This window comes from Sander lucioperca, chromosome 11 (assembly GCF_008315115.2).
Source record: "Sander lucioperca isolate FBNREF2018 chromosome 11, SLUC_FBN_1.2, whole genome shotgun sequence".
In the NCBI taxonomy this organism is placed as follows: Eukaryota; Metazoa; Chordata; class Actinopteri; order Perciformes; family Percidae; genus Sander; species Sander lucioperca.
The window spans coordinates 14,099,986-14,114,059 of record NC_050183.1 but is presented as its reverse complement, the minus strand read 5'-3'; the positions used below and the strand labels follow the sequence as shown (position 1 = coordinate 14,114,059).

Here is a 14,074-nt window from a genome sequence, read left to right as displayed (position 1 = left end):
CCCAGAAAAAGTGATTTTTTCATAATATGGGCACTTTAAATATTCATGCTGAAGTTGGAGCGCATGTCCGAGGCGGGGTATATGTCCTGGTATATCTGCTACGTGTTTTCCTGGCCGTAAGATAACTTTGCATATATATTTGCGAGTTCTATTTTCTTCATAAGGAAAGAAAGAGGGTAAAGAGCAATCACCTCTTTATGAAGACTGATTGCTCTGTTTATCAAGCTTTGCTTTGGGCGAATGTTAAATACATTATAGGTCTTGCAGGTTTGTCAGAAACTCCTCCTCTAATACATTTTAGCGGTATCTTTGCCACCTTCATGTGATATCGTAGTGACCCTTCTCTGTCTTGTTGATTAAAGTATTCATGTTTTGCATAGACCTTGTAAAGCATCTGTTTGTCTGCAGGTTCCAGATCTTATCTAGCAGTTCCTGGTATATCTGCTCAGCTTTATCCTGGCTGTCATTTGACTTTGCATATAAAAATATGTTGTTGAAGCACGCAGCTTTAAATAGTCACGCTGAAGTCGGAGCGGATGTTTGAGGCGGGGCGTTTGCAATGTTGACTTTCTTTTTTACTATCTCACCTTGACTTTCGTTTCCCAGGAATGGAAACCTAGAAACACACTTGGAAAAAAGCATGACTCACTTTGTCATAATATATTTTCTCTTAAGTTGATTTTAAATGTTCTTCTTCTTGAAGCTATGTTATGATGCCACAGTGAAATATTCAGACCCAAGATGCCAGCAGGGTTGCCAGTAGGCTACTGTTTTAGTTTGCTTACTGTTAGTCAATCAATCAAACTTTATTTCTATTGCACATTTCATACAAATCAATGTAACACAGTGCTTTGTACAAAAGCTACACAAAAACTCTGTGCAGTTCTACAGAGAACCAGTGTGTGCAGAGATCTATGTGGACACTTTGAGCAGCGTCTGTCTGTCTGCAGAGTGTCGGTATGACAACAGTTACCGTGAGACACCTGCATTATGACGCTCTGCTGCCAGGTTACTGTTTGGTTACTTCACACTCATACACAAAAGCCTCAATTATTTTTCATCTGTTCACACATAAACTTGGTGATATTGTTATATAGTTGTGTGTGTTTAATGTTCATCTGTGTTCGCTTAAAAGTTGAAAGCAAAAAAAACTATTTGGCCGCAGCTTTTCAAAGTTGTAGTTTGATTGACGTCCATCATCGTCCTGAATGTTTAGGGTTCAAGAATATATGGTTACCACCAAAAAACATGAGGATTTCTTAGTTCATATAATGTATATTTAATAGTATCGTGTAGGCTACAAATGGCGATGATATTCAAGTTATACATCAAATTAACTATTACATTAACAGCTATTTATTTTCTTACAGCAAAGCAAATTTCCTACACAGAGTATTATGTCCTTATTTAAACTTAAAAATGAAAACATTTAACACAACAGGAATATAATAAACAGTGAAGTTTGGAACAGACAACATCTGATCAAAATCTATTTAAATTAATCATGTAATGACATCTGAACGTGTCCACAGTGGATGATATTTAAAGGACCAGTGTTATTAAATGATTCAGCTTATTTGATACAGATCTAGTGTACTACTGCTGACAGGTTTTCAGAGTCAATGTAAAAGTTATTTCTAAGAACCAAAAAGACCAAAACCAACAACGAGTTGATCGTACATGTTCTGAATAAGGTGTTGCTGCTTCTGGATTCCAATTGTGAAATGCTCCTTTGGGTCGTATTAGAGGCTAGGAACAATTGACCCATGTGGTCGTATGGTTTGGAGGACTTGTTGGAGGATTCACTTGCAGGGATAAAGTAAATGTGCTCTAATTATTCACATTAAATGGGGCCAAACTTTACTCCCTGGATTTAGAACCAGTGCTGTTAAAATCACTGTGGCTCTTGCAGGTTTTCCAGAAACTCCTCTATTTCTCTACACTTTCGGTTCCTGCCTCTGTCTTTAATTCTTTCCAGAATTGTGATGCTGTTCCCACGAAAGAAGGACTGATGCGGTATCTTTGCTGCCATCATGTGATATCGTATTGACATGTTGCGATCCTTCAGCTCAAAGTTTGAATATTTTGCGTAGTAGTTGTAGAGCACCTGTTTGTCTGCAGGTTCCAGATCACTTTTGAGCAGTTCCTGGTATATGTGCTCAGCTTTATCCTGGCCATATTTTGACTTTGCGTATACATTTGCAAGGTCTATTTTCTTGACAAGTGAAGAATGAGGGTAAAGAGCAATCACATCTTTAAGGAGACTGATTGCTCTGTCTATCATGCTTTGCTCTGGGTGACTGTCCCTGAAATAAGTGAGCTTCAATTTGTAGCAGAGTGTAGCACATTTTTTTAGGTAACGCTCATCTGGATGGGTTTCCAGAGCCTCCTCTACCAAATCAATGGCTTCATCAATAGATACATGGTAATTGTAAACCTTGAGCAATAGTTTAATACCACTGTGGCTGCTCACAGGATTTCTCAAAACCTTTCTAGCTAACTCACGTGCTTCTTCTTCAATTTTTTCTCCTCTCTTAGCACGTTGATTTAAGTAGAGAACAGCGAGGTGCAAGTTCTCTGGATCCTGTTCCATGGCGAGTCTCACTTTCTCCAGAAGGTCAGCCTCCAGCCCTGTGTCGCTGTGATTAGAAGCATACCGTAGGGCTAAGATGTAGCTGCTGTTCCACTCCACCATGCCCGGCTGCATCCTGATGGCTCTCTGGATGTAATCTGCAGCCAGCGTTTTGTCAGGGCTGAACTTCATCAGGGTCCAGGCTTTCTCAGCGTAGATCTCTGGATGGAGCTCATCCTGGGATGGAGATGGGTATTTATTCATCAGGGCGTCGACCTTTGACAGGTAAGCCTGACTCTCTGCTTGGTCTCCCAGGTGGTGGTGCAGCCACGCCAGGTTCCCGTAGTTCACCACCAACCAGGGACCCTCATCTGCGTTTCTTATCTTCCTGAAGGCCTCTGCAGCCTTGTTGAAGAAACTCTGGGCGTCTTTGGTGAACCCCAGCTTGTACTGAATGAACCCCCGCAGGTTGTAAATGTGACCCAGCCAGCTGTTTCCCTCCTCGGTGCCGATGTCATCCACGTTGTCCTTGCGACGTAAAATTAGGGACTTGCTCATCTCCTGATCCCAGGTGAAGTGGCACTGCAGGGCCTCCAGTTTGGACTCCAGTGTTGTTTGACTCTGAGCAGCACTGATGGAGAATAAAAATAAATATTAAAACATATCATCCAAAGATCAGCTTTCCCAAAGAGGCTGAGCAGAGTGATACCCTGATAATTGGAGCACATCCTCCTGTCCCCATTTTTGAACAAGGAAAGAACAGAACAATTATAGCTCCAATGTGTAGGAATTTCTCCCATCTAGCATTGAGATCATATATTGCAATCAACTCTCTCAAACCACGCTACGGTAGCCTTCACGCTTCAAAAAGCCGTCTTTTGCTTTTTTCAATATCCGTGCATGAGGCGGAGTGGCAATTGGGAGAGTTGGGAATTTTGGTGTTTGATGGTGGTGGTAAATATTCATGAAAAAGGACACGTTTGTGAACGGGCAACACAGATTTTGATAATAAACAACTAAACACGTTACACACTGGACCTTTAAAGCTTGAAGGAATAAAGAAAAAATATTGAGGAAAAGACAGAGGGAAGGACAGACGGGAATGGGATGAGAAATAAGGAAACATGGCAGAAAGAGGCAAGGAAAAAAGAGGAGGAAGGATTTGAGGAAATGAGGAAAAGATAAATAGGAACGAAGACAGGAAGTAAGAAATTAGCAAAGAACTGAAGAAAGACAACTGAAAACAGCCAGTGAGGAAACACATTACACATCATTCATTAAATCAAATTAAAATAAAATACATGTATTTTGCATAACCTCCAATTTCTCTACCAGAATTACACTCACCTAAAGGAATTAGGAACACCTGTTAAATTAACCAATCACATGGCAGCTGCTTCAATGCATTTAGGGGTGTAGTCCAGGTCTAGACCATCTCCTGAACTCCAAACTAAATGTCAGAATGGGAAAGAGAGGTGATCTAAGCAACTTTGAGGGTGGCATTGTTGTTGGTGCCAGACAGGCTGGTCTGAGTATTTCACAATCTGCTCAGTTACTGGGATTTTCACCCACAACCATTTCTAGGGTTTACAAAGAATGGTCTGAAAAAGGAAAAACATCCAGTATGCCTCAGTCCTAGGGGGTAAAAATGCCTTGTTGATTCTATAGAGGTCAGAGGAGAATGGGCCGACTGATTCCAGCTGATAGAAGATTAACTTTGACTCAAATAACCACTTGTTACAACCGAGTATGCAGCCAAGCATTTGTGAAGCCACAACACGCCCAACCTCGAGGCGGATGGGCTACACCAGCAGAAGACCCCACCAGGTACCACTCTTCTCCACTAAAAATAGGAAAATGAGGCTACAATTTGCACAAGCTCACAAAAATTGGACCTTTCAAGACTGGAAAAATGTTGCCTGGTCTGATGAGTCTCGATTTCTGTTGAGACATTCAGATGATAGAGTCAGAATTTGGTGTAAACAGAATGAGAACATGGATCCGTCGTGCCTTGTTACCACTGGGCAGGCTGCTGGTGGTGGTGGTGGTGTAATGGGGTGGGGGATCCCTTTCGCCTTCAGAAATGCCTTAATTCTTTATGTCATTGATTCAAAAAGGTGTTGGAAGCATTCTTTAGAAATGTTGGCCCATATTGATAGGATAGGGTCAAACACGGTATTAGTATGGTGTTCCTAATAATCCTTTAGGTGAGTGTATATTTCTGGTAGAATGAAAAAATCAGAAGGAACTGTCATTTCTAAAGTAAACTTAAGGAAGCAAAATTCCAGCGCCAGCCAAGTTCTTGTCAACTTTTACAGACGAGTAACCGCAGAAAATAAAGATGGAGCAATACACATAGTGTTGTTTAGTTTCTTGTGTAGCATAAAGGGACTACAACTTGCTTTTCATTGTGAAACTCTGTATTGTGGAATGACAATAAATCAACTTTGAAGCTTAAAAAGAAACACAGAAGAGAGAAAAGTAAGAAAGAAGAAAGAAGGTAGGGAATGAAAACATCATCATTGACTTGTATGGTCCATAATAATACAATGATATTAAATGCAGCAGCAGCTACTCACCACATCATTCAGCTGTTTCCTCGACTCAGTAGTTCTCTAAATATTCGGCTGGTTTCTGCTCTTGAAGCTGCTTTGGGTTCTCTGGTATAAAGTCAGTGATGTCCAACTTCTGCTTCGCTGTAAATGATGAGATGTTGTTGAAGCACGCAGCTTTAAATAGTCATGCTGAAGTCGGAGGCGGATGTCCGAGGCGGGGCGTTTAGCGTATAAAGTTGAACTACTACTTCAGTCTTATCTCACCTTGACTGATTTTTCCTAAGAATGGAAACCTACAGCCAAATATCTGAAAGTAATCACGGCAAACTTTATGATTATAGCTTCTTCTTGAAGAATATGATGACTCACTGAGTTTCACACAGTGAAATATTCAATCCTAAAATGCCACGTTTTTATGGCTGACCTTTGTACGAGATGTAATGGCATGAAGAACTGATATCAGACTCATTATTATATTAGATTAGATGATTAGATTCAACTTTATTGTCATTGTACAGAGTACAAGTACAAAGACAACGAAATGCAGTTTGCGTCCAACCAGAAGTGCAAAAAGAGCAGAAAAGTGCAATGCGATATACAAAGTATAGACAGGTATAGGCAGGTGGTGCATAGACAAGACAAGGAATATAGTGCAGCGTAGACAGTAGTATACAGTTGGTTTACAGATGGTGGTTTATAGTCCCTGAAAAGGTTTCCATGGTCGCAGACCCCTCAACAGGCACAGGCAGGGAGGCATCGGGCGGGGCGAGGGAGGGGGGTTGTGGGCTTAGTTGGTTAGATGTCACCGGGATGCAGAGCTAGAGTTCAGTAGGGTGACAGCCGAAGGAAAGAAGCTTCCTCTGAACCTGCTGGTTCGGGTGCGGAGAGACCTGTAACGGAGAGGGGTGAACCGTCTGTAGTTGGGGTCTTTTGATGATGCTGCGCGCCTTACGCAAGCATCATTTGCCCTGGATGGCCTCGATGGAGGGGAGTGAGGAACCGATGATACGTTGGGCAGTTTTCACCACCCTCAAACATTACGTTCAACCTGGAAACCGTAGCAAAACGGTGCGCACCGTTTTGAAATTGAATGTTCCCCAGGACGTGAATCCTAGGATGGCAAAGGCATGTCCCGCCCTACTCTGCCTCTGATTGGCTTACCCTGATATACTTACCCTAACTCTAACCAATCTCACGCCTACAGCCTAAACCTAACCAATCCAACTAACAAAGGCAACGAATATTAGCCAATCAGAGGCAGAGTATGGAAAAAAATTCCTTTGCCATCCTAGAATATGCAAATTCGCCTCCAGGAACACATAAAAAAAATGAGGAAAAGAAAGAAGAGGAGGACAGATGGAGAAATGAGGAAAGTGGGATGTAAGAGACAACTTTTGACATGGAATACTCACCTCATCATTCAGCTGTTTCCTCCACTCAGTAGTTCTCTAAATATGAGTTAGTTTTGTTCTTGACGTTACTTTGAAGACAAAGTCTGATGTGTGGCATGTGTAGAGTCTTGTGCTTGGCGTTTGTTTCCCAGGAATGAAGTCACACCCAGAAATACAACTAAAACATGACTCATCACATTCTGTGATTATTTGGTCTTCAGTAGATTTAAAGCTAGAACTAGTTTTGTTGGTTTGTTGTTTTATTCTTGTTTGTTTTGCACTTGGTTACTCATTTTTTTTTTCACCTTTTCAGATATCAACTTGTAGATATTGTTGTACAGTTGAAGGCTATAAACATATGTTTGGCAGCAGTTTTTAAAAAGTTGCATTTTGATAACGTCCATCATTGTCCTGATTGTGTATGTGGTATATTGACAAATCTGATTTGAATTTCATTATTCTGCATATGTTGCAGTGGTGTTATTGAAGTACGTAGGGTTAGAAGGAAATAATTACAGGACAATTTAATGGAGAGGAACGATTATTCTGCACATTACATTAGCAAGCAGACTTGGTTTGTCTTGTGTTCAGGATGAAAATGTAGAGATGTTAAATGTGAAGAGAGACTTGTGTGGTACTCTGTAAAAAGCGAGTAATTACATGCTATAAAATGATTGGCTCTTAAAATAACTTTGGTCTTCTCTAATCCCCACTTGACTACACCAAGACGTGTTAAAAAGGGATGTTTATGATTTGTTTGATTTACTTTGTTGAAGGTGTGATTGATGCATCAGGATGAGAGTTATTTTTTTTCAGAAATGATAACTTTTGTTGCTGACTATCAATGGTCGGCGAAGAGGGAATTAGAAATGTTGTTTATAAATGAGGGTTTGGTCTACTGTATGCTTTTTCACATTTCTTTGGATTTTGTAGTGGTATTTAGTATCGTCTTATTAATCAAAGGGGGGAAATGGAAATGGAATGTGATTCATATTATCATATATTATTTTTGATATTAATAATTTTTATTTTTATTCTTATTTGATGTTTTAATTTTCATGTGTTGTTTTGCAAACGATACTGGTCAGTGTTTTCTTTTCTTCCAGAGCATATGGGGTAATGTGCAGAGGGAGATTCAGATACAAATATGGACAATATGAAGGAACTAGGAGACCTCTGAACCAGGATGGTGTGGATCTGTTCAGATTTCACCACATCAACACTGCATTGATATTCAACACTGTTGAGAAGCTGCAATGTAGTGGACTACATTCCTGTGTTTGTCTGATATATATATACATGTTTGCATGTGTAACATATACGTTGTATCATATTCTTGCATTGATTGTTTGAAGAATGATGTTTTCTGTCATGAAGTGAATATATGGAGACCTCAGATGTTTTTTTGTTTTTTTGACGCTTAGGGAAATGGGGTCTAGGAAATAGAAGTCCTTTTTTCAGATCCGAAGGGTCGACCTGCCTGAATTTGGACATTGTTTTGATTTTATTTCATTTTCTGAGGTTTTCACATGTATTTGCTTAAACCATAATTCTACATAAATTGATAAAGATTTATTTTCTAATTGATCTGGAGTACTAAGGTGGTCGCCTAGGCAGAGGGACCGTGAGAGAGTTTTCCTATCTTGATTGATTGATGGCTATTTGGAAAGGCAGCTGCCAGATGGGTTTTTCGCTCTCACACTCCAACGATTTCATTTTGTTACACCCTATAAGTTTGTTTACACCCCGAAAGTTATATTATAAGGAACATGTTGTAATGAGAAATGTTATTCCTACTCTTTTTGTTTTTCGAGACTTTATTAAGTCTCGAAGGGGGGAAATGTGGTATATTGACAACCTATAACATTCTATACACTTTGTTTTAATAGTTGGTATAAGGAGATGCATGAACTTTACTCTACATTCACTGAGAACATCTGGAAATTGTTAACATGAGCAGAGGTCCCCCCAAGACAGAAGAGACCTTTTTTGGAGTTGTGCCAGATAACAGGCATCGATTGGTCAGTTATCCATCCAATGGTATACTCACACATATCACGTCCTATGTTGACACAATGCATAGGATATATATACATTGTTCACACAAAGAAAAGGCAGAGCGGCAAATTTTGAGGTTTGGGTTGGTCGTTCTCCAAGCTCTCTGCAGGAGTTTGTAAAATTGATGCTGAATCTTTGCTTGTAATAAACCTTTTTATAATCAAGATCAGTGTCGGCGGATTCCTCTTCATACAGCATCACAGCATTACTATTTAAGACACCACATGTAGAATACATGAATGTCTTGTATAGTTACCACCAAAACACAACAAACACACAAAACAAGGATTTGTTAGTTCACATAATGTATATTTAATACTATTGTGTGTGCACAAATAGCGATCATATTCAGGTTATATGTCAAACTAATTATTACATTACCAACCATTTATTTTTCTTACAGCAAAGTAAACTTCATACACAGAGTATAATGTTGTTATATAAACTTAAAATACAGTGCAAAGGAAAGACAATTCATCACAACAGGAATATAATAAACACCATGGTTAAGGAGGACGACATTTGAACGTGTCCACAGTGGATGTTATTTAAGTGACCAGTGTTATTAAATGATTCAGCTTGTTTCATATATCTAGTGTACTACTGCTGACAGTTTTCCAGAATAAATGTAAAGGTTTTTATTATTTAACAGAACTTTGTCTTCCATAAAGTGCTTTTAGAAACACTATGGCTCTTGCAGGTTTTCCAGAAACTCCTCTATTTCTCTACACATGTGGCTCCTGCCTCTGTCTCTAATCTTCTTCAGAGTAGTGATGCTGTTCCATCGATGGGAGAATTGATGCGGTATCGCTGCCACCTTCATGTGATATTGTATTGACCTTTGGTAATCCCTACAATGGAGGTGTAAATGTATTGCATAGTTGTTGTAGAGCATCTGTTTGTCTGCAGGTTCCAGATCACTTTCTAGCAGTTCCTGATATATCTGCTCAGCTTCGGCCTGGCCGTAATTTAACTTTGCATATATATTTGCGAGTTCTATTTTCTTCATAAGGAAAGAATCAGGATAAAGAGCAATCACCTCTTCATGGAGACTGATTGCTCTGTCTATCACGCTTGGTTTTGGGCGACTGTCACTGAAATAAAGGATTTTCCATTTGTAGCAGAGTGCAGCGCATCTCTTCAGATAACGCTCATCTGGATGGGTTTTCAGAGCCTCCTCTATCAAATCAATGGCTTCATCAATAGAAACATAGTAACTGTAAACCTTTAGTAATGGTTTAATACCACTGTAGCTGCTGACAGGATTCTTCAAAACCTTTCTGGCTAACTCACGTGCTTCTTCTTCGATTCTCTCTCCATTCTGAACACATTGATGAAGGTAGTGAACAGCGAGGTACAAGTTCTCTGGATCCTGTTCCTTGGCCATTCTCATTTTCTCCAAGACGTCAGCCTTCAGCTTTTTGTTTTGTCTGAAAGAGCCCACTAACCCTAAGACGTAGCTGGTGTTCCACTCCACCATGTCTGGCTGCATCCTGATGGCTCTCTGGAAGTAATCTGCAGCCCGTATCTTTTGTTCTCTGCTGAACTTCATCAGGGTCCAGGCTTTCTCAGCGTAGATCTCTGGATGGAGCTCATCCTGGGATGGAGATGGGTATTTATTCATCAGGGCGTCGACCTTTGACAGATAAGCCTGACTCTCTGCTTGGTCTCCCAGGTGGTGGTGCAGCCACGCCAGGTTCCCGTAGTTCACCACCAACCAGGGACCCTCATCTGCGTTTCTTATCTTGCTGAAGGCCTCTGCAGCCTTGTTGAAGAAACTCTGGGCGTCTTCGGTGAACCCCAGCTTGTACTGAACAAACCCCCGCAGGTTGTAAATGTGACCCAGCCAGCTGTTTCCCTCCTCGGTGCCGATGTCTTCGAACTTTTCCTTTCAACGTAACAGCATGGACTTGCTGGGGTCCAGATCCCAGGTGAAGTGGCACTGCAGGGCCTCCAGTTTGGACTCCAGTGATGTTTGACTCTGAGTAGCACTGATGGAGAATAAAAATAACATCAACAGTAAGTCAATGTAACATGCCTTAAAGTGTTTGGATAATCCCTGTTGATTTCATGTGGAGGAAGGAGGAGGGAAGGAAGGAAGGAAGATAGAAATGGCTCCTCCCCTACTTCTGGCGTCCTTGCTCAGACCACACCCTGAACTGTGCCTTCATTTAAATCATATATACTCTATATGTTTAGATACCGCATTGGATGCTGCTGTTCATTGGAGAGATACACCAACGTGACCACCATGGTATTGACAAGCCGCGCCTTCTAATGCATGTATGTTTATCGAGGCAGGAGTTCTATGCTCCCTATGTGCTCATACAGTATGGAGATGCAACATCAGTTATTCTCCCAATGCGTTTATCCACCGAGCCACCCAGTTTCCACACAGTGTCCAACACATAAAACGTCTAAAAAGTGACAGAGAGAGCCCACTGAGCTGTTACAGCGCGACAGTACTTTGTCTCCAGTGAAGTGTCTCATTTTGGATGATCTGGATATTCAGGGTCTCATGGCAGAGTTTATCAGCCAAACTCCAGAGCACAAATCTATGTTTGGTGTACCGAAATCATCTTAAGGTAGAGACACGGTGTCTGACAACTCTGTGTCTTTTTCCTGCCGCCATGCAGGCCCAGATGGTAGCCTATATTTAGCCTAGTATGATTGTTATTTATGCATGCCTATTATAAAGAAACAAATAGTCTGTAACTTTTTAGAATTTGTCACATATTGTCGGAAAAGAAAGATTTTGCATAGTCTGTTACTTTGTGGCATTTAGGCCTTTTTTTGGCCGTTATGCGGTTTATGAACACTTAATCTACTAGTGGTTGTTTTAAAATAATCATACATTGTCATCTAGAAAACCAATTTTGGTGCATCGAGCTCCTTGTTTTAACATACATTTTGATTATGCATGTATTGCTAATAATATATAATTTACATTGGTTGCACTATATACAGTAAATAACATTTTAGTTTATATGCACACATTCACACAGATATTTAGATAGGCCTACTTTTTTCATCGCTGGTTTTTGGAGTCTGCTCAGCTGTACTTCATGGAGGGGAGAGGCGAGTGTGTTTAAAAGAGAGACAGAGGTAGAGTGGTCTGCAGAGTACAGAGCCTGTGTAACATAGTATCTTTAGACACTACGTGGACCGTGGGACCCCCTACCCCAGCACCCCAGCAACCCCTGCCAAAAATATCTTCTTCCGTGTCTCTGCATGATAGCATAATTTTTAGCATCTTAACTAATTACTTACTAATTACTAATTACCCCACCCCCCCACACCCAACCAGCACCCCTGCACCCAGTATGGAGGAAATATTTATTCATAATTCAAATTGAAAGTCCAAAGAGAAAACGAAGCGAGATCAAATTAAAAATATTATTATTTTTTTTAATTTTCCATTGATCAAATTAAAAATATTATTTTTTTTTAATTTTCCATTTGGCTTTTCCATTTGGATTTAATATTTGGCTTTTGAATTTACATTTAACATTGGCTTTTCATTTGGACTTGACACATGTCAATGTAAATGAGGAGGCGTGGCCCAAAGGCTGGTGGGAGGGTCTGAAACGAAAGGGGTGCAGAGGCCCCTTATGACCAGCAGGGGGCGCTGACTGTTGAGGAGCATCTGTCTGCAGCTTGGCCACCAGGCTGGCTTATCCTCTTATTTCACCTGATAGAAACTGATGATGTAGGCTAAACACAAACCACATTTCATGCAACAACAGTGAAGTTTTCATGTAGTTACTATAATTGGGCCCGTGTTAGTGAGGACTAGATTAGGACTGGATTTAAAGCTGATTCTGGTTTCCAACTTCGCCCCAGGTGTGTCTGTTTAAAACACGGACGGAGACAACTTCTCTCTTCTGATGTTTTATTTAATTAAGCAACAGTACAAACATGGGTGTGGGTAGCTCTGCTACGTGTGTTTGTGTGTTGTCAGATCTCGAGGACACACACACACACACACACACACACACACACACACACGCACACACACACACACACACACACACACACACACACACACACACACACACACACACACACACACAATCTCAACCGGGTAGTCATCGTCCGAACTGCGACCTCTCCTTTTTTATTTCTCTCACTTTTTTCTCCGGGTGGTGCGTCAGTGTGGGGGCGGGGTATATGTCCTGGTATATCTGCTACGTGTTTTCCTGGCCGTAAGATAACTTTGCATTTATATTTGCGAGTTCTATTTTCTTCATAAGGAAAGAAAGAGGGTAAAGAGCAATCACCTCTTTATGAAGACTGATTGCTCTGTTTATCAAGCTTTGCTTTGGGCGAATGTTAAATACATTATAGGTCTTGCAGGTTTGTCAGAAACTCCTCCTCTAATACATTCTAGCGGTATCTCTGCCACCTTCATGTGATATCGTAGTGACCCTTCTCTGTCTTGTTGATTAAAGTATTCATGTTTTGCATAGACCTTGTAAAGCATCTGTTTGTCTGCAGGTTCCAGATCTTATCTAGCAGTTCCTGGTATATCTGCTCAGCTTTATCCTGGCTGTAATTTGACTTTGTATATAAAAGTATGTTGTTGAAGCACGCAGCTTTAAATAGTCACGCTGAAGTCGGAGCGGATGTTTGAGGCGGGGCGTTTTCAATGTTAACTTTCTTTTTTACTATCTCATCTTGACTTTCGTTTCCCAGGAATGGAAACCTAGAAACACACTTGGAAAAAAGCATGACTCACTTTGTCATAATATATTTTCTCTTAAGTTGATTTTAAATGTTCTTCTTCTTGAAGCTATGTTATGATGCCACAGTGAAATATTCAGACCCAAGATGCCAGCAGGGTTGCCAGTAGGCTACTGTTTTAGTTTGCTTACTGTTAGTCAATCAATCAAACTTTATTTCTATTGCACATTTCATACAAATCAATGTAACACAGTGCTTTGTACAAAAGCTACACAAAAACTCTGTGCAATTCTACAGAGAACCAGTGTGTGCAGAGATCTATGTGGACCCTTTGAGCAGCGTCTGTCTGTCTGCAGAGTGTCGGTATGACAACAGTTACCGTGAGACACCTGCATTATGACGCTCTGCTGCCAGGTTACTGTTTGGTTACTTCACACTCATACACAAAAGCCTCAATTATTTTTCATCTGTTCACATATATACTTGGAGATATTGTTATACAGTTGTGTGTGTTTAATGCTCATCTGTGTTCGCTTAAAAGTTGAAAGCAAAAAAAACTATTTGGCCGCAGCTTTTCAAAGTTGTAGTTTGATTGACGTCCATCATCGTCCTGAATGTTTAGGGTACAAGAATATATAGTTACCACCAAAAAACATAAAGAGGATTTCTTAGTTGATATAATGTATATTTAATAGTATCGTGTAGGCTACAAATGGCGATCATATTCAGGTTATACATCAAATTAACTATTACATTAACAACTGTTTATTTTTCAGAGTATTATGTACTTATTTTACTATGATTGAATTAATCAT

General features: G+C 40.3%; 1 protein-coding gene and 1 pseudogene across 3 annotated transcripts; both read right to left on the bottom strand.

The window, feature by feature from the left end:
* Nucleotides 1-1,866: 1,866 nt before the first annotated feature.
* Nucleotides 1,867-6,731, bottom strand: LOC116054886 (interferon-induced protein with tetratricopeptide repeats 1B-like). Of its 3 annotated transcripts, none has more exons than XM_031306609.2 (2): nucleotides 6,540-6,731; nucleotides 1,867-3,203 (listed from the first exon to the last, which is right to left on the bottom strand). In XM_031306609.2, exons 1-2 carry the CDS (start codon nucleotides 6,545-6,547, stop codon nucleotides 1,895-1,897), a joined length of 1,317 nt encoding a protein of 438 aa, XP_031162469.2. In that variant the 5' UTR covers nucleotides 6,548-6,731; the 3' UTR covers nucleotides 1,867-1,894. The 3 variants fall into 3 exon arrangements, with proteins under 3 accessions (XP_031162469.2, XP_031162471.2, XP_031162470.2); XM_031306611.2 differs by having other exon boundaries at nucleotides 1,867-3,191; XM_031306610.2 differs by lacking the exon at nucleotides 6,540-6,731 and adding an exon at nucleotides 5,152-5,285.
* Nucleotides 6,732-9,252: 2,521 nt separating this feature from the next.
* On the bottom strand, nucleotides 9,253-11,155 carry LOC116054885 (annotated as a pseudogene).
* Nucleotides 11,156-14,074: the final 2,919 nt, after the last annotated feature.